This window comes from Artemia sp. Qi Xiang Cuo, chromosome 18 (assembly GCF_049724085.1).
Source record: "Artemia sp. Qi Xiang Cuo chromosome 18, ASM4972408v1, whole genome shotgun sequence".
In the NCBI taxonomy this organism is placed as follows: Eukaryota; Metazoa; Arthropoda; class Branchiopoda; order Anostraca; family Artemiidae; genus Artemia; species Artemia sp. Qi Xiang Cuo.
Genome location: NC_142811.1, coordinates 34,597,042 through 34,618,247, shown reverse-complemented (window position 1 = coordinate 34,618,247; position 21,206 = coordinate 34,597,042). Strand labels below are relative to the sequence as shown.

Genomic DNA, 21,206 nt, shown 5'->3' with positions numbered 1-21,206 from the left:
TAATTCTGCCTAGCTGAAACAACATAGTAGCACTATTTGATATATTAGACACACTGAGTTCCATCTTTTTACTTACATTCCAATTTTAAGATTGTATTAGGCATAACCACGTTTATTCTCAAATTCAAATTATGATTTAAAACACTATTTTGTAAGTTCGAAAGTTTCGAGTATTTCATTCTCGTATCACTAAAATTAAATCAGAAACAGAAGAAAAACAGGTAGAAAAAAAAAGCAGAAACATGACAAAATAGCTATTATAAAAACAGAAACAGAACAGAACAGGTAAATAAAAAACCGATCATCTGTTTCTGTTCTGTTTCTGTTTTTTTTGTATTAACAGAACAGAAACAGGTACTTTAAAAACAGAACAGAAACAGAAAACAGAAACAGTGCCCATGCTTAATTGGGACACCTATGGAGCCAGATACTCAACTGAAGTATAGTATTGAGGTATTGAATCGCTTCGAGCTTCTTGGCTCACTTAGTACCAGCAAAGGTGCTTGTAATTATTTTAAATTGCAGACGAGGGAAACAGCACAACTGGTGCTTGGCAAAAAAAGTTTTCCAAAGAAATCGTAGCTAACTAATGAAACGCTGTAGTTCATAGAGCATACTTCCTCGGCACTTTTGAAATGTGAAAATTGAAACACAAGTACTAGCACCATATAAAATAAAAGGATTATTGTAATCGAAGAAAAAATTTCTGAACTAAAAGCCAATATTAGGGTCAATTGTACTTAAAAGAAATAGGCCTTGTGAACATTTAGGAGGCATAGGCTTTTTACTAGTGTTTACTAAATGCTACAAACTTGGGTTGTTTTCTGTTGTAAAGGACCCCCTCCTCCCTGCACTCAAAATCCATGCATAGGTGCCTGTGGAGCTCTTTTCCTATTTCTGTGGATGGTATAAGCGTAGGGTGATGTAATATGGAAAAAGGAGAAAAAGGTGACTGCTAATAAATCAAAATAAGCCAGATGATGCAACGAATATGCCGACAGAGGAACAAACAAAAGCGTTGACAGAAAACAGGTCTGTATTTACTTTGGCAATCATTGGAACTTTTTCCTGAGGAAAGACTATTAGATTTGTTTGTGTTAACATTGGACATACGATAGATCAGCAATTTTTGTATGTGCTAAGTTGTCTCTGACAACCCTGTTTAAAGAAAGAAAAGAAAAAAAACCTTTAAACGTGTCTTTCTCTTACGTAACTCACGAGTTTTTTATTTACAACAATCGTGAGCGATAAAAACAAAGTAAACAAAACAAATGTTTTTACATTTGGTTGCAAAAATTACTGTATATCAAATGCAGCAAAATCTTCAAAGATATGCGAATACTTCACACTATGATTTATCTCTTTGAGTTTAATAAAACAGCGACAACTTCTTCTTTTGTTTTGTACAACTAGCATTGGTTCTGCGTAGCAATGATTCTTGCAGAAATGGTTCAATAACATAAATATTTTCTTGAAGTAATCAGATGTATTTAGTTTACTAGTGCTTTCGATCAATATCCAGTGGTCGTACACTAGGTCACCTCCTATAAACCAGAAGGGTGGCAGCAAGAAAAGTAGGGTAACAGCTTCCTTGAGGGGTCACAGACACACAGGTTGGATGCAAAAAAGCCATGTACACAGCAGACAGCCCCGTTGGATTGCCAAGAAGCATACTTTTCAGCAGCCTATCATTCTTCATCATAAAATGTGACCTAAGTATAATCTTTTTTTCATTGTAGCCCTAGAAAGCGGGATTCAACTACTTTTTTTGCGTGGATTATTATTTAATATACTGTCCCTCAAAAGATGACCTAGAACTGTCGTTAGATAATTCTCTTGGGAAACATCCCGGCGGTTTAGTCTTGTATAAAATTCACTTTTGAACCTGCTCTCGCACCTTGAACGCTCCGAAGCTCCAAAAAATTCCCTTTCGCAAACATTTTTATATAGGCACTCTTTCTTCCTTGTCCATGTAAAGTGGGAGCCAACTTACTAACTTATGTTCCTCCTTAAGTACATTAATATTACTTTCCTAAATAGTGCTAACCACTTTAAGGTAACTATATGGTATGCCATATATTGCCAGAGACTTCACTATATCTTTGTTACCTGTGGCAGCGAGTCCTCTCGCTTCTCAAAAACCGCGCTGTTCCTCTTTTAAACCTTTATCTACATCATCTCCAAACCTGATAAATAACAGCATACCTATCAATTCGCTTCCTGCAGAGATCAAGCTGATGCGTTTATAGCTAATGATTCATTCTTATTTAATTTATCATATAGGGACTTAATTTAAACCCTAATTTGGACACTTGCAGCCCCTAACCTTGAACAAAAAGGAAAATCGCTTTTTGCATGCGTAGCACTAATGTGACCTCTTTTTCTTTTTTTCTTCGCTGCTAGCAGGGCACTTGAACATCATAAAGAGCTGTTTAAGGACTAATTTAAAAGTTAATTTTTATACCTAATCCCTCTTTATAAATTTGATTTGATAGCACCATCATAAAGTGTCATATGGGACCCAAATTAAAATTTTCGTACCATTTCCGGAATAGAAAGGCTGGGCGGGTGCACTGGAGCATCATAGAGAGCTGTCTAATGGCTCATTTAAAAGCTAATTTTTCTAGCTAATTGTTTATTATAAATTTGACTTGATAATACCATCCCAAAGCAGCATAATGCGCCTGGAAATTGCAATTTGGGTAGAATTATCAAAATCTAGGTAGGAAAAAAAACTAGGGGGCATGGGCACTCCCTACCTTAAATTGCCAGCAATAGCACCAGTAATAAAACTACGTTTTGCCAGCAATACACAGGAAACGTTGCAGAGAGATGTTTAAATGCTCAATTCAAAGCAATCGATCATTTCAGCGTGCTTTTTGCGGATTTATATTGAAAAAGAGCATTAAAAAGCTGCATCTAGAGAGGTAATAAAATTTCGAGGTGCAGGTTACCTTATTGTCTTAAATTTCTATCATGTAATAGACCCGGAATTTCAAAAAGCCAACAGTATAAAGAAGATTCTTATTTATAAGACACCCGGCTCTGCTTTGTGGCTTTAGTAACAGAAATTCGGAACATTTTTTTTTTTTTTTTTATGCGCATTCTCTTTCAAGCGCCGATTCATCTAGACTAGAATGATCACTTTGCCTAAATCATCAAAGTTAAAGAAGCAAAAATAATGAAAACACATATTATTTTAAATTATTTTAAGTACACATGTTAAATTTTTTAAATAATTTCATGGATGATTAAATTTTATTTGTAGCTCCTCAAGCTACCAATTATAAATTCCCCATAGACTTTTTTGTGACCTATCCTAGATTTTTAAGGCAAAGTTTAGGAGAGATGCGAAGTTAAATATATATTTAATGCCCTATTTTAGTAAAAACTCATGTTAATTTCGTCAGCTTCTTTGCCTAAGTTGGAAAAAATCTTTTTATAAGGTTTATTGCCAATATTTTCAAAAACTAAAAAACGTAAAAAAATTAATTTAAAAAACAAAATTTTCAAGGAACGTAAAGAGCGAAGTTGAAACTTAAAACAAACAAAAATTACTGCCTCGTGTTTTATGCGACATATTTTTGAAACTGTTTCTACCAAATATACTTCTCTATATTTTTAGAATTCTGAAAGACTAGCGCTTTACTGAAGACTAAGCTTCCTTGAGTGTTTTTAGAGTTAAAATCATGTAGTGAAACTTATTTATTTCATGGCAGGTGAAAGACTACAGAGAACCTTATGAACTATCTTTTTATTTTCTGCAGGCCACTTAAGGGGTTTCCAGTTTATTTTCTGGTTTTGTTGCGTCGATTTTGTGTTTTCAGTAAAGTGCTAGTTTTTTAGTCCCAAATACAGGGAAATGTCAAGAGCCAGTTTGTTTGAAACAGTTTTTCAAAATGTGTTGCATAAGCCGCAAAGCTTTTTGTTCGTTTTTGTTCGTTTTAAGTGTCAATTTCGCTCTTTACTTTCACAAGAAAAACTTCATGTTTTTCGAATAATGAAAGGATAGAGCGAAAAGGAAAGAGGAAAAAACAACAGATTTGCCTATCTTCTAGATAATAAAAATATGTATAGCCCCATCCCCTCAATTCTTGTGGACTGGAACGATTAGCCTAGCCTAGGACTAGTCTAGCTACTAAAACTAGCCTAGTTTGGTTAGTCACCAGATGATTTATATAACTTATAAAGGGGGCTGGGAGGAGGAATGTATAATATGGGGGATATTAAACTTCAGATTTTTATTTCTTACTTTTTTTTAACAAAAAAAGAAGATTATGATATTACCCTGTTCATGCTTTCAGGCTTTGATGCTCACGATCCAGAAATGGCACTCAAAGTGTTATTTTTGAGCACCATACGAGACTTTATGATGGCAATATCAAGCCAGGTTTATAAAAAGTCCGTAAATATAAAATTAGTTTTCAAATGAGCGCTCAAATGGCTCTCTATGATGGTTCCGTGCCTCACTAGTGGCAGAGAAACAGAAATCAAGAAAAAAATCTGTTCTTTCCATGCAAAAGTGATTTTCCTTGTTGTTCACGAAGGGGGGGGGGGCGGTAACCCGACATCATGTCTGAGGGACTTCAAACTCTTTTTTGAAATTCCTGTAAATTTGTTTTCGCAATAACATTTTACTATGATTAATCGAAGTAATATTTATTCCTAAATCAGCTACAAATGGAATAATTTTTTCTCACTAGACTATTTTGTTTTTCAAAACGCTTTTTTAAACTTTTGGTAGCTATCAATAGTTCTTTCTTTACTAAGTTGCAAGTATTGCTGCAACCATGATTCCGTCTCGTTGCATCTTCTAGATCCTAAGCAAATGAATACATAGTTTCAATTTGCTCCTTTTATATAAATAAGTTTCTCTGTTTTTCCCTTTAATGTCTTCTCTACCCCCTTACTTTCCTCTTGTTCTTATAAGATCTATCATTCATAAATTTCCTATACAAGTCCTTTTTTCCTTCTACCAAATTCAAAGATTTTAATGTGGAGCTCATTTACAAAGGTGAGTGGAGTTCGTCCGGAAGGATGATGAGCGGAGTTCGTCCGGAAGCCACTGGATATGGGGTCCCCCCCCCCTAACTGAACACTCTGATCAGTGTGGCTGCAACCTTTTACGACGGGTGGAAGACACCCCAGGAATCTCAGTATCTAGCTTAATCTAGCTCTAATCAGATTTCAGGCCTAGGGTCGGTTGGGCTAGCAACCCTCCACTTGGAAATAAGCACTATGAATAGTGACAAAATAGCCTCAGGTCTGGACTGCCTTCAACGATCTCGGTCATCGCGCGTCAACGGACATTCTGCTGACGACGTCAGAAAGACTGACAAAATAAATCTTCTGGGCCAAAGGGGGCTCCGAATATCCACCTAGAGTGTTTTGACTCTGAATGCACCTGCATAAAATAACCAACTTTCTGAAGAGCTTTACAAGAAATAAGTGGCGATTACCGGGCTCAGAGAAACCCGTCTTACCGGAAGCGGAGAAGAGCAAATAGGCAATAATCACTTGTTTCTCTGGTCTGGAGGGAGCATGAGAAGGAACGGCGTTGACCTCGCGCTAAAAAGCCTCTCAAGAAAGGCATTACTCTTGCACGAAGCCGTAACTGCCAGACAAATGAAGGCCCGCTTTGGATACAAGCATGGTAAGATGAACAACATCGTATGCTAAGCCCGGACCAACGATACCGATGACAAAACCAAGGAAGACTTCTAATTAGCTCTGACCAGATGTCTCACGACAGTGTCCCTCCATAATATAACCGTTTTTCTCAGTGACTTCAACGCCACAGTGCATGAGGATGCAGATATTTGGCGTGACACATTTGGTCCTGTAGCCCCCAAACCACTTTATGATAATGGTCTTCACCTGCTAGTACCATGTCGTTCCCACGACCTTGTTATCGCAAATACCCACTTTCAACACAAAAAAATCCGCCTGTACACGTGGTTATAGTAATGACGGTTGCAAAAAGAAGATGATTGACCAGGTCATTATTTCTAAATGCTGGAGATCGTCACTGAAAAACTGCAGGACTTACAGATCAGCAGAGCTCGGAAATACAGATCACAGGCTTGTGTGCGCTGAAGTTCAGCTTCGCCTCCAAGGACAGCGATGGGAAAAATGGCCAGTCGCTGAAGATATTGGGACACCTAAGGAGCCAGATACTTAACTGAAGTATAGTATTAAGGTACTGAATCACTTCGAACTCATTAGCACACTTAGTACCAGCAAAGGTGCCTGGAGGTATTTTAAATCGCAGACGAGCGAAGCAGCACAACTGGTGCTTGATAAAAGAAGTTTTCCAAAGAATTCGTGGCTAATTAATGAAACGCTGTAGGTCATAGAGCAAAGACGGAGGGCAAGACTCTTCGGGGATATGGCCACTTATCGAAGTCTTAATGGAGTGTGGAACAGACTCATTCACAGGGACCGAACTCAGTTCGTTGCAAGGAAAGCTGATGAAATTGAACTAGCTGCAGAAAAGAAAGACATGGGTAGCCTGTTCAAACATCTCCGAGACCTAAAAGAATATAAAACTCCCAGTTTGGGACCTGTCCTATCCAGGGATGGGACACTCCCTTCTGACGAAGGTTCCTGCCTTGATCAGTGGAAGGACCACTTCTGCTCACTCCTAAATAATGCCAGCCCGTCTATCCCTCCAAACGATAGTCTCACAAAGTCTATCAGTCAAAGAAATGAAGCAGTTGTTCCTCCAGATGAGCCCTTCGGCCCTTCAGAATTCGAAAATGCAGTTAAAAGGCTCAATAATGAAGCTGCTGGTATCTTTGGCTTAAGCTTCGAAATGCTGAAATATACAGACCCTACAACACATCTGTTCCTCCACACTCTATTCTCCATAATCTGGCAGACTGAGATAATCCCCGAAGATTGGCGGAAGGGCGTATTTATCCTCTTATGGAAGAGGAAATGCCCTACAAGCGACTGCTCGAATTACCGTGGAACAACTCTGCTGTCAGTCCCTGAAAAACTTTTCTCAATAGTCTTGATGGATCGATGTCGGAATATTATTCGTTGGATTCGGCGACCGGATCAAGCTACTTTTATGTCGGACCATTCAATCATCGAACAGATTTTACGATTCGACAGAAAATAGAAAAAGCTACGGAGTTCCGACGTAAAGCTTTCTTTGCCTTCGTTGACTTCCATGCTGCGTTCGACTCAGTTAACCGATAAGCTCTTTGGCCGATTCTAGAATCGACTGGCCTCCCTGAGAAATACTGCAGACTCGTCAAAACTCTAGCCCATGGTACAGAGAGCTGTTTTCAAGTCAACGGCCGGTGCAGCCCGTTTTTCAAATCACGACAGCTCTTCAATGCCATCATAGACTACATTATGACAAAGGCAACTCCACGTGTCAGTTTGGGGCTCAAGTTTGGATATCGCGTCATCTCAGATGCTGATTCCTTGATGGCCATGCCATCCTAGCGGACTCCAAGAATTAGTTTTTGGAGGCGCTTCGGATATTAAAAGAAGAGGCCGCAAATGTGGGACTGCAGATAAACTGGGATAAAACGAAAATTATGGCTATAGACCCGTCTTCTCCTGCTGTCAAGTCTCTAGTTAGTCTAGACAGAACAACTAGCATTGAAGTTGTCCAAAGGCTCGCCTACATGGGCTCTACAGTGTCCTCAGATGGATCGCTTCTCCCCGAGCTGCAAGCAAGGATATCCAAAGTGTCTTCTGCCATGAACAAGCTGAAACGTCACCTTTGGCGAAAATGGGACATCAGTCGTTCAACTAAACTGCGGATTTTCAACGCCCTCGTTGGCTCTGTACTGCTTTACGGAGCTGAAACATGACATGAATCAACCAAAACACTAAAGCGTATCGATGTATTCCATACGAAGAGCCTGAGAAAGATCGAAGGTCTCAGGTGGTTTGATTTCATGAGTAATGAGAAGCTGCTGCAGCTCACCGAGCGGTCTCGGTTTTCTATCCAAGCTGCTGAGCGTACCTTATGATGGTTCGGACACCTACTTTGAATGCCCCTGCATTTACCCGCAAAGATAATCATTGAGTTTGACCCTATGGAAGCCGGTTGGAAGTGACCCCCCGGCCGACCGACGAAACGATGGTGCGACGGCATGTTCGAGTTTCTAGCGATAGCAAACATCAGACCGAGCGAAGCACAAACGCTCGCACTGGACCAAAGTGGACGGAGGAGGCAGACTTTACCCTCTACGCCTAGCAGCACCCGGGAGGAAACCTAAGTCAAGTTTTTTATCAGACATAACAACACAAGTTCATTAACTTTTCACATCGGCTAATTTCTTGCTCTTGGTTTTCTTTATCCTGATTTTAGTTTCTTTGATTTTGTATCCAATATAAAAGACAGAGAAGAAGAAGAAGAAGAAGAAGTAGAAAAAGAAGAAGAAGAAGAAGAAGAAGCAGAAGGAGAAGAGAGAGAGGGGGGAGAGAGAATGAGAGAGAGAAAGGGAAAGTTAAAGAAGTGAGAGGGGAGAGAAAGAAGAGGTGGATGACCAATAAGAAACTTCTTAACTTTTTATCTGAACCCAAAAATTTCAATATGCTCTGAGACACAATGCAAATACACGAATTTTTGTATAGATTATTCCTATGCTATTCTAAAATATATGATTTTAATTAGTAACAAGATATTAAAAAAAAAAACAATTATCAAATTTCTCACAGCCAAGATTATCTCCATGGGCAAGGCGGACATAATTTTTTCTCATTCCCAGGGCAGTTCAAATGTCACAAACGGAGACAGGATAATACAAAAAAAAAATTAAGAGCTTAAATAGAGTATGAAAATGAATTTGAATTTAAAAAACATATTTTAAAATAAAAAAATCACATGTGTCTCGGTTGTATCTGAATTTTCAATCAATTTTGAGGAGACAATATATTTCTAAAAGTTATTGGAAGTTAAGAAAAAATAAAGCTATTGCATAATTTAAGTATAAGAGTTGCAATCCATGAACTATATTCCACTTGAACATGGTGCCCACAAGATGAACAGTTTAGAAATAAATTTTATACAATTCTAATATTTTATATGGCAACTACAAGAAAAATTAGGCTGCATTTACCTGATACTTTATGAAGACGAGAAAAGAAGCTTATTTTGGGACAACATTAAAAAAAATTTGATTACTACGAAATTTTTGCTTCAAATTTCCTTTTGATCTTCACAAACAGTCGATATGCCCCTTGCCCTCCCCCAAAGAAATTATGTTTACTTACTCTACTTCCTTTTTCTGCGTAGCACTTTGGAAGGCCGCAATCACCGGGTCGTCCTGGGAACCGATTTTGACTTTGTCCAAAGCCGGCTGATCCATCGTCAAATTGCTGGAAAATGCAAAAACTAGTATTTAATTGTCTTCAAGGAATTATCATGCAACTCTGAGGTGGGAATATACACTTTGGCTATATTTAGACGCATAGGATTTTGACTAAATCCTTAGAGGATTTTGCTACTATTTCCAATTTGAAATCTTTTCAATATATCCCATAGTTATTAGGAAGATTTCAAAAACTTTTTAGCCTCCCCTCTAAAAAAAACCTTACAAGATATACTGAAAAATTCTTGGTTGAAAACAGCTACAAAATTCTATACGTGTAAATTTAGCACTGTAAATTTAACGATTGAACAAAAAGATAATTGTAAAAAAGGTTGTCCTAAGGAGTACAGTAAAGGGCATGGAAAAAAGAAAATAAGAAAAAACATCGCATCAAATGAGAAAGTAAAACTTTCCTGAACCTAGATTCCACAGAAAATTTGATGGTTCTAAATGAAAATGTTAGCGAAACGAATTGACTATTTGTGTTTTTGAGACGTTGGGATAAGAGAATGAGCTTGAAATAGACCTTAAGAATTTAAACAATGAATAATTGAGGATGAAGAGGTGGTGTTATGTAACACAAAGATCGACTGAATGGACACTTTCGTCCATTCAGTCGTAGCATGATCAGTAAGGATGATGTATGCATTGCAGACAAAAAAGGCAGAATATTTTTTGGAATGGACAGTGTTACCCCCTCATCCCTGTGGACCCCTATACAGCAATCAGGTAGCTATACAGGGGATATTTTGTTGAATAGATCCAAAAAAGGGTATGAAATTAAAAAACGTTGTCCAAAATGGACGATTTTTTTTTTAAATCAATAAAGATTCGGATTAAGCTTTACCCCCCCCCCCAGTTAAAGATACATTTGGTCTGACCTTGAAAGGGGACTGAGCCAGACCTATTATGGGCACTTTAAAAGGCGTATGTTTTTCTCTCAGATGAAGAGGGTTTGCGAGAATAAGAAGGTCAATCTTAGAATTAAGATTGGAGATACTAGAAGCAGTGGTTATGACAGTAGTCAATTATGGCTCTGAAACAAGGGAGCTTTTGGAGGTAGAGGGATACATGCTAGATTTTTTAGCGTAATTGTAAAATGATAGTTTTAGGAACTCCTTTGAATGACTGCTTATCAAACAATAAGCTGTGCTTAAGATGTAGTTTGGCCCCTTTTTCACACGTTTTAATAAAAAGAGGGTAAAATCTTGTCACATTTTTCTGATGAAGGGGATGATATGTTTCCAAAAATCATGGTTTTTGCAGCCCAGTCAGGGATAAACGAGCTCTTTGCCCCACGTCTCTCCAGAAATTCAATATTTATCAGAGTATTTTTTTATTTAAGGACTTTTTATTTTTCAATTTAGTTTTTGTCTCAGTTTTTACCACTGTATATATAATTAGCAGTAAGTTTACCACAGATGATTTCTGGCTCTTCATTCTCGGTGCGAACAAAAAGCTCCTCCCACTTCTTCATGCATTAGCGGGTTAGTATATATGCGTCAATAAATGACAAATGGCTCGAGGCTGTATGATTTGTAGGCTAATTGCAAAAGCAGAAAAAAACTTGGTGAGTCGGCAATGTGGTTTGCAACTGTCCATCTCAAATTTATGAATTAACTTAAATACAAATTATTAATTATTCTATTATTAATTTAAAGTGGACTTACCTGTTTAGCCTATATATGATTTTTAAGATAGGGGGCGGGGGGTTGATGAAATTTGTGAAAGGAACTTTTTCTTCTTCTAATAACTGATGGAATAGATGTGATGGTTTCAGGGGCGGATCCAGTATTTTTAAGGGGGGGGGGGGGGCGCAAAATAGGTTGATCCGATAAACTTAAGTTAGGAGCAAGTTTAATCAATGCAAACTTGCGTTAACTAGGTAAATTACACTACTTTAGACTACGTTCCGGGGGGCGCCCCCCTCGCCCCCCATCCTCTGGATCCGCCACTGGATGGTTTATCATTTTTTTTTCATTTTCTCAGATTGTAGTTCTTGTGTGACTAGAAAAAGGCTAATTACCTGTTTTGGCGGAGAGCCGAGATAAGAGCTAGTTTCGTTTTCAACCAATGTTTTCAGAGGCAACGCTGTAGCGTTGCCTATAGTAAAGGCCATACGGCTCCAATGTTTTATTATTATTATTATTATTTTTTCCCAGAGACACTTCATATGGAATGGGTCGTCTTAGAAACTTCAAAGGGGGCTCATTCAATTGGAAATCGAGTTCTAGTGCCCTTTTTAATAGTCGAAAGTGATTGGAGGGCAACTGCCCCCCCCCCACGCCCATCATTGCTCCCCACACATCCAATCAAAATTTTGAGATAGCCATTTTGTTCAGTGTAGTTGATTTCCAGATAGAAAATATATTTTCGAGGAGGACACTCCCCCACAACCCTCAGGGCAAGGGTTTCAAGTTATGGCTTGGGGGCATATAAGTTGTTTATAGAAGGTGTTGTCGTAGATACTTCAAAACAGGCACATTCGATTGGAAATTAGATGGCTAGTGCCTTTTTTAATAGTCAAAGTAATTGGAGAGCAACTAGCCCCCCCCCCCACGCCCATCATTTTCCCAAACACATCCAATCAAAATTTGAAGATAGCCATTTTATTCAGTGTAGTTGATTTCCACATAGAAAATATGTTTTTGAGGAGGACACTCCCCCACAACCCTCAAGGCAAGGTTTTAAGTTATGCCTTGGGGGCATATTAAGTATTTATAGCAAGTGTTGACGTAAAAACTTCAAAAGAGCTCATTTAATTGAAAATTCAAAGGTCTAGTGCCCTATTTAATGCTCGAAAGCGATTGGAGGGCAGCTCGCCCTCCCTCCCACGTTCATGAGTCCCCCCAACACCATCAAACAAAATTTTTAGATAGCCATTTTGTTCAGAGTAGTTGATTTTCAGATAGAAATTATTTTTTTGAGGAGGAAAACCCCCCACAATTCTCAGGGCAAGGGTTTTAAGTTATGCCCTGGGGGCATATAAGGTTTTTATAGAAGGTGTTTTCATAGAACATTCAAAAGATGCTCATTCGATTAGAAATTCATAGGGCTAGTGCCCTTTTTAATAGTCGAAAGTGATTGGAGAGCAACTAGCCCACCCCCCACTCCTATCCGTCGCACAAACATAACCCATCAAAATTTTGCGATGGCCATTGTGTTGAGTTTAGTTGATGTGCAGATAGAAAATGTATTTTTGAGGAGGTCATTCCCTCTCATCCCACGAGGCAACGGTTTTCCGTTCTACCCTGGGGGGAAATAAGGTTTTTATAGAAGGCGTTTTCGTAGAAACTTCAGAAAAGGCTCATTCGATTAGAAATTCAAAGGGATAGTGCCCTTTTTAATAGTCGAAAGTGATTGGAGGGCAACTAGCCCCCCCACGCCCATCATTCTCCCTAACACATCCAATCAAAATTTTGATATGGCCATTTTGTTCAGCGTAGTTGATTTCCATATAGAAAATATTTTTCAGGAGGACAATCCCCCACAACCCTCAGGGCAAGGGTTTTAAGTTATGCCCTGGGTTTTTGTAGAAGGCTTTGTCGTAGAAACTTCAAAAAAGGCTCATTCGATTCGAAATTCAAGGGGCTAGTGCCCTTTTTAATAGTCCCGAAAGTGATTGGAGGGCAACTAGCCCCCCCCCACCCATCAGTCCCCCAAACTCATCCAATCAAAATTTTGAGATAGCCATTTTGTTCAGCGTAGTTGATTTCCAGATAGAAAATATGTTTGTGAGGAGGATACTCCCCCAGAACCCTTATCGCAAGGGTTTTAAGTTATGCCCTGGGGGTATATAAGGTTTTTATAGAAAGTGTTGTCGTAGAAACTTCAAAAAAGGCTCATTCGATTGGAAATTTCAAGGGCTAGTGCCTTTTTTAATAGTCGCAAGTGATTTGATGGCAACTAACCCCCCTCTCACGCCCACCTTTTCCCCCAACACAACCATTCAAAATTTTGACGATAGCCATTTTGTTCAACGTCGTTTTAAGGTCTGGAAATTAGGTCTTTGAGGATAACAACTCCCCTACAGCCCTCAGGGCAAGGGCTGTAATTTAAGGATTCTCCGAATCCTTCATATTATTTTTTATGGAAGGGATACTCGTATAAACTTTAGAGAGGACTCATTTGATTGGAAATTGAAAGTTCTCGTTCACTTTTTAAGAGTCAAAAGAGATTGGAGGGCAACTAGCCCCCCCCCCCTCCTCCACGCCCTAAATGCATCAGATAAAAATTTTGTTAAAATATATATATATATATATATATATATATATATATATATATATATATATATATATATATATATATATATATATATATATATATATATATATATATATATATATATATATATATATATATATATTTATCGGTGCGTACAAACAGCTCCTCTCATTTGATCTGCCATCAGCGGTCCAATTACCCTGGAACACGTATTTTGGCAGAAACTTTCTCAAAATGCCTTTGAAACCAACTTGAGACTTCGAAACCTACTTTTAATTCCTAAAAACATCAAATAATAACATTGCACTACTAATTACCGATTTTCATATATGTATTGGAATAAATTAATTTAAAATTAGTTTTTTTAAAATTTAGTGTTCCAACGCTGAAGCCAAGTTTCGCGTTCAAGAGAAATCTGACTTGTCTACCCGTGAAAAGATCTAATGTCGCTTATTGTCCTACGTTCTCTGGAGTACTCGCACCTCGGTCCGGGTTTGTAGAGTGGGTGAGGTGGGGAAAGATCATACTGCCTATTATATATACAGTGGCTTTTACATTAACATTGTTCCATCGAAAGACTATTTTCGACTTTAATTTGACGGTTGGCTTGTCTTGATAAAGTGATATTACAGCTATATGAACCTCCCAGATGTCAAATTGATAAGGTTCAGTTTCTATATCTTGTTTAGGTACTTGCGTGTTACAGCGACCACACTTTGTTCTTGATCTGTAACAAAACCGGTTTTCTGTCCACTCGGAGATAATCAGCTTAGCATGAGTGAGACAAAGTACTATGCAAATATATTTTAATTAAATATTTAATATATAGAGGTGGTTACGTATTTAATATAATGTGCTCAGGGCGGCCTGCTTTTCATAATTCTCTGTTATAGTTTGCATAATGTTGTTACCAAAGGATAATATTTTCATCGTATTTTGGTATATTCCATTATGATTAACCTAACTTCAGTTTTTGAATGTGGTCGCTATAACACGGACGTACCTTTGTTTAAATTTTAGCGTGAGGGTACTTGATTGGCTCTTAATTTGTTAGGTTCATGAGCACATTCCCTAAAACCAGGACTAGCACCAAAAGTGAGGAAAATGTTTTAGCCATCAAATGCTAGTAATATTCGCAGAAGCACGTTTGACGAATCTCCATTAAAATATACACAAACCCTTACGAAATACCAATATATTCCGAACACTTTTTCCACTATGTGAGTCATCTCAAAATCCAAACAGATATTGCATATTATTTTTTATTTATTTCACTTAATCAATTTGGACCCTGGTGCTCATTTTCCAGAAAAAGGGTCCATGCTTAATTAAATTGAGCAGAGAATACACTCTTCAAGTTAAGCGAAAAAGACTCGTTTCTCTCCTGCTTTGTAAAGAACAATGGTAATTAATATTTCCATATGATTTACAAACAATGGTCAGAGGAAAACTGATCAACCTATGGCAGGTTTCAAGAATAAAGCCTCGATACAATACACAATAAAAGGGTAAAGCAATTCCAATTCACCGATTGGAGAATAATTTTATTGGTCATTTCGTTACACCTTTCTTTCTACTTTCATTTTTCACAGTGAAACGACTAAGGTCACACAACTAACTAGGGGGAATCGGAGCAGATGTGGGGTTATAGCCTGACGGGTGGTGAGGATAATGAATAACGTTGATCATTAATTTGATTCTATGGAATCTATCATAAAGAATAGGTGACACACGAGGTCAGAAGAACTTTTGTCCCTATAGTCATAAACAAGTTTTCCAATTTGAACTACTGGTGGAATAAGTTCTTGTAACAGAGATTCTTCAAACTACCTTTTTTGCAATTTCCAGTGTAATTTTTTATCAGGAATACAATTCTCCCTTTTGAGTTTCCATCAAGATAGTACTGTAATCGCCCCCCCCCCCCCTTAAAACAAAAGCACTTATATACAGCCTTTAAAGTTATTTAATATTTAATAGCATTTCGAAATGTTTTTGATGCCTTTTTTGCAATTTCCAGTGTAATTTCTTATCAGGAATACAATTCTCCCTTTTGAGTTTCCATCAAGATAGTACTGTAAACACCCCCCCTTAAAAAAAGCACTTATATACAGCCTTTAAAGTTATTTAATATTTAATAGCATTTCGAAATGTTTTTGATGCGTTAGGAAAACTTTTTTTTTACAATTAAACTTCATTGGTTCCATAACAGCCATTTTCGCCAAATGTTTCAAACAGCCAAATTTTCTAAACCTCAAAAGATTACCACGCAAAAATGTGGACAACAGAAAAAATATGCACAAAATTTAGATTTCACGCGAAAAAAAATAACTGAAACAATCATTCATTCATCATTATTTAACAGAACAGGCTTAAACTTTCTTGTCTCTTTTTTCTCCAATGACCCATTGAATTGTATCAGAGATCATTTGATTGGGATCAAAAATAATTGTTGTCTGCAATGTCATTATCTTTAATCTTATTTAACCAAGGGAGCTTTCATTCTACTGCACCCTCATAAATGTGAAATGCGGAACGACCGAGCTTGACATACATCGATCTCTATTGAAACGCGCGTCAAATAATTTGAATACAGGTCCATCTGTCTATAACTGTTCAAGTAGGGTTATTGCAAGTAGACAGTGACTAAGCTTCAAGTATACTAGTGAAGCCGATTTGTTAACTTAAATAGATCTTTTTGAAAATCCTAGAATTTTTCTATGATTGCGAATGCAAATATCTTTCATATCTAGATTTCGCTATAATTGCAAATAATTTTTCGTTTTTGTATTTACCTGTTTTACATTTTATTTTGTAATTTAGACCCCCCCCCCCCTAATTACAAATTAAATTTCCGTGCACTCCCAGATGATATAGCTAAGACTCAGTTTCGAGAAGTATCGAAGCAATTTTGGGTAGGGTTTTGAATCTGACCTTTAAATATGTTAAAGGTCGTTTAAAAATAACTAAAACGTTTTATATAACTTGCAGTTTTAACTGAAAGTCGCATATCAGCCCCGCCCCCCGCTCTGCAAAAAAAAATGGTTTTAGCAATTTCAGATTCAAGTCACCAAGTTCGACGGAAAAGGACAGTAGAACAGTAGGTTTTGAATAACGACAAATAGAAAAATAAACAAAAACGGTTTCTCAGGGGTCATCCAATCCACACATGGCAAATAAATAATGAAAACTTTACTTATTATGTTTTGATTTCTGACAACAAATTGATTATGATAGAAATTCAATAAAAGCAAAAAGTTTTTCAACAGAAAGTTAGGAGCATCATTAAAAATGAAAACGAGCAGTTTTGAAACGAGCAGGATGAGGAGAGTGGACCTGTCCTCAACCCCTCACTCATCACCCTAATTTTTTTTTAAGTACTTTAAAAAGCTTCTTATTCTTATTTATTGACCCTTGTGTTTCGGCAGTCGTTCTTAAAGAATTGGGACAAAAATTCAAACTTTGAAAAAACTTATTTTACTTTTATTTAAATTCTTATCGTTTTCCAAATTATGCCCATGTTGAACCAAGACACGATGCGGATTACTGGTCCCATAAACGCCCCATTTCTTGCTGTTAAATTGTATATATCAATAATTGTAAATTGATTGGTAACGTCCCGCTTTTTAATTTTTTCTGCTTACGAATTAAAACGTTAGATTGTAATTAAAATTTGGAAAGGATATCAATGTTCAGTCAAAACTTTCGATGAACAGTAGTTTTGTTGAAAAGGGGGTATTATTGTTCATATCGATGGAAATTATGCGTGATCTTCGATCTTCTACGCGGCTGAAGGCACTGCAGCCTCAACAACAGGGTTCTCTGATGTTTAAACGCAGCACACTGCAAAGATATGTTAATTATATTGAAACATTGTATATAAATAGGAAAGAGAAATATTACCATTTAAAATCACTGAAAACAAAACTGCTGTTAGCGCTTGTCAACTGCCTCCCCAGACTACTTTTTTGGTCAGACTCATGACGCCCCGCCTCACCTTTTCCATTTCTGTGCCGATAGGCAGGTAAATGTAATATTCTAGCTACATCGACAAAATTTTCGCAATAGAGAGAACACTATTGCCCCACCTCCCTAGCACTGATAATAAAGGCTTAGACAAAAAATATTCCCAGGAACCAAAAGATATTAATGAGTTTCTACCAACACCACCCCTTCCCTTTCCCAATACTCATTCTATATTTATCTGAAGGCTCAATGAGAGTTAGGATATTAAAGCATCAAAATGCATTCTTTAAGGCATCTGCCCTACCCCACACCACCTACAAATTAACCAACTGCCCCTTTTTCATAATGGTAAATATGCACTTACACATCACTGTGTATAGTTTTAGGAATTATGAAACAAATCAGTTTAGTTGTATGTAGCTTTAAAACAAATATTAAAAAATATTTTTCTGCAATGAGAAGGTAGGTAAAACACCGCATAACCCTTATTCATACTTATTGCAAATGAAGGAAGGTGACATATCAACTCCTACCCCTCCCCCCCGTAAATATTTCTATATTCACGTGAAGGATGATGGAGAGTAGGCTCAAGGATTGTTATAAACAGGCACTGAAATGCTCTTTTAGGCATCTGTCCCCCCAGCCAACACACTGATCCACCCCCCCCCCTCCCCCTTCATAATAGCTGATGCGCAATTACACATCACTAAACATAATATCATGAAAAATCTAGTGAACCAATTTAGCCAAATCAAGCATTCATATTACCATTAACCATTTTATATTATCACTTTTATTACCATTACTATTTTCATATTACCATTTACGTTCATATTAACCATTTAGCTTGTGTGGACTACGCGACTTCATGAATGAATGCGCCATCGTGCGGCATGACTTGCAACTGGTTGCAGCTCATTTGTAGTTTTTTGATACTTTTAAATCGATTGGCTATCCCAGAAGTTTCAATCGATTGCGACTTTTTCCTCTTAGGGGAAAACTTCGTAGTTTGTTGCTACAAAATGGCAGAAAAAACCCCTTTCTTGTAGTACAATCTTTTTGGTCACTTAATAATGGCACACGAACTTTTATTTTCCGTTCAGATGAGCCTTTTACCTATCTTTCATACCCACTGGCTCGATACCACCACTCGTTGGGAAAAGCAAAAAACAAAGAAAGACGCACCCGTGGTCTTTTTTCTGGATCAGAAATTAAATAAAAAAAACAAGTTTTTTAAAATGTAAGTAAGGAGCGACATTAAAACTTAAAACGAACAGAAATTATTCCGTATATGAAAGGGGCTGTCCCCTCCTCAACGCCTCGCTCTTTACGCTAAAGTTTTTATTGTTTTAAAAAATTAAGTTGTGAGACAGTCAAACTTTAGCGTAAAGAGCGAGGCGTTGAGGAGGGGACAGCCCCTTTCATATACGGAATAATTTCTGTTCGTTTTAAGTTTTAATGTCGCTCCTTACTTACAGGTTAAAAAACTTGTTTTTTTTATTTAATTTCCGATCGTTTTTTAGTTAATGCAGCTTTCATTTTGGCCCACCGTCATTGAATAAGTAAACAAAATTTACATAAAAATTATACTTTTCTTTTGCTAAATGGATGTCTCTTAATTCGGTTATGACATAATTTACAAATTAATTTACGTTACTAACTTCTATTTTCATATATTTTTCTTCTGGCAATAAATACAAAGTTGTATATTTTTGCAGATATGAGCTTGAAACCTATGTAATAGGGTTTTCTGATACGCTGAATCTGACGGTGTGATTTTCATTGAAATTCTTTCACTTTTAGGGGATGTTTCTCCCCTCTTTAAAAAATCGGGTAACTTTTCTCAGGCTCGTAGCCTATGATGAGTAATACTAAACTTAATAAAAATTTATATATTTAGAATCAGCATTATAAACACATTCTTTTGATACATTTATTGACATCAAATTCAGTTTTTAAAAGTTTCGATTACTATTGAGCCGTATCGCTTGTTTCTTTTATTGTTTTTACGTATATGTGATTACGTATATGAGGGGGTTCTCCCCTTAGTCAATACCACGCTCTTTACGTTAAAATTTAAAAAAAAATTTGATTGAAAAAACCCTGAATCACAAAGGCCGTTTAATTAGAATAGATAGCTATTTTTAAATCACTTAAAAAATCTGTAGCGCAAACACCAAGGTATTGACCGGGGTGAGAACCCCCTCACATACGTTATAATTTCTGTTCGTTTTAAGTTCTAATGTTGCTTCTGTATACTTCCCAATAACCAATACTTTATGTTAACAGTGGGTAAAGCTCATAACTTTTAGCCCTCCCCCTGGGGACTTCGGGGGATTAAGTCATCCTAAAAGACATATTTATCATATTTCCGACCATGCTGAACAAAACGGCTCTCTCAAAATTTTTATCGGGTGACTGTGGGGAAAAAATGAGCGTGGGATGGGGCCTAGTTGCCCTTCATTTTTTTTGGTCACTTAAAAAGGGCACCCCACCCCCCCCTCCCAGAAAAAATTCCCCCTGAAAACGTCTGTATACTTCTCAATAACCAATCCTATATGCTAACATTGGGTAAAGCTCATAACTTTCTGCCCTCCCCCTGGGGACTTTGAGGGATTAAGTCATCCTAAAAGACATGGTTATAATATTTTCGATCCTGTTGAATAAAATGGCAATCTCACAATTTTGATTAGTTGATTTGGGGAAAAAAATGAGCGTGAGAGGGGTCCTAGTTGCCACCCATTTTTTGGGTCATTTAAAAAGGGCACTAGAACTTTTAATTTTCGTTCCAAGGAACCCTTGCGGAGTATTCTTAGACCATTGGGTTGATATGATCACCCCTGGAAAAAAAAAAATAAAAAAAAAAATAAACACGCACCCGTGATCTTTCTTTTGGCAAAAAATGCAAAATTCCACATTTTTGTAGATAGGAGCTTGAAATCTCTACAGTAGGGTTCTCTGATACGCTGAATATAATGGTGTGAATTTCATTAAGGTTCTATAACTTTTAGTGGGTCTCTCCCCCTTTTTTTGAAAATCAGCCTAATTTTCTCATGCGCGTAACTTTTGATTGGTAAGATTAAACTTGATGAAACTTATATATTTGAAATCAGAATTAAAATTTGATTCTTTTGATGTATCTATTGGTATCAAAATTCCGTTTTTTAGAGTTTCGGTTACTATTGAGCCGAGTCACTCCTTACTTACAGTTCGTTACTACGAACTGTTTGAAAAAGAAGAAGCGAAATTCCACATTTTCGTACCTAAGAGCTTGAAACCTCTACAGTAGGGTTCTCTGATATGGTGGGTCAATAGGTGCGATTTTGATTAAGATCACTTGACTTTTTGGGGACGTTTCGAAAATCAGGCAAATTTACTCAGGCTCGAAGCTTTTGAGAGGTAGCATTAAACCTAATGAATTTATATATTTGGAATCAGCATACAAGCCAATTCTTTTGATGTAGTAGTTTCTATCAAAATTTCTTTCTTTTAGAGTTACTATTGGCCCGACTCGCTCGGGCCAATTCCTTATCACGAACTGCTGGACAAGAATTGTAAGGTCCATTTATGCTTGCATTTAATTACTGTAACGACTATTGGGATTTAATTAATAAAAGTAAAAAGAACTTCAAGTCTCTTCAATATTCATTTTAAAGGATTTTCAGTTTTTAATAAAAGGAA

At 37.1% G+C, this 21,206-nt stretch overlaps 1 protein-coding gene across 1 annotated transcript in view; it reads right to left on the bottom strand.

Annotated features, from left to right (window-relative positions):
• The window catches only part of Col4a1 (Collagen type IV alpha 1), a 241,450-nt gene that overhangs the window by 176,102 nt on the left and 44,142 nt on the right, over window positions 1-21,206 (bottom strand). The window contains exon 3 of the mRNA XM_089104421.1: window positions 9,241-9,345. Coding sequence (XP_088960547.1) covers window positions 9,241-9,345 — 105 coding nt within the window. The remainder of the gene's footprint in view (window positions 1-9,240; window positions 9,346-21,206) is intronic.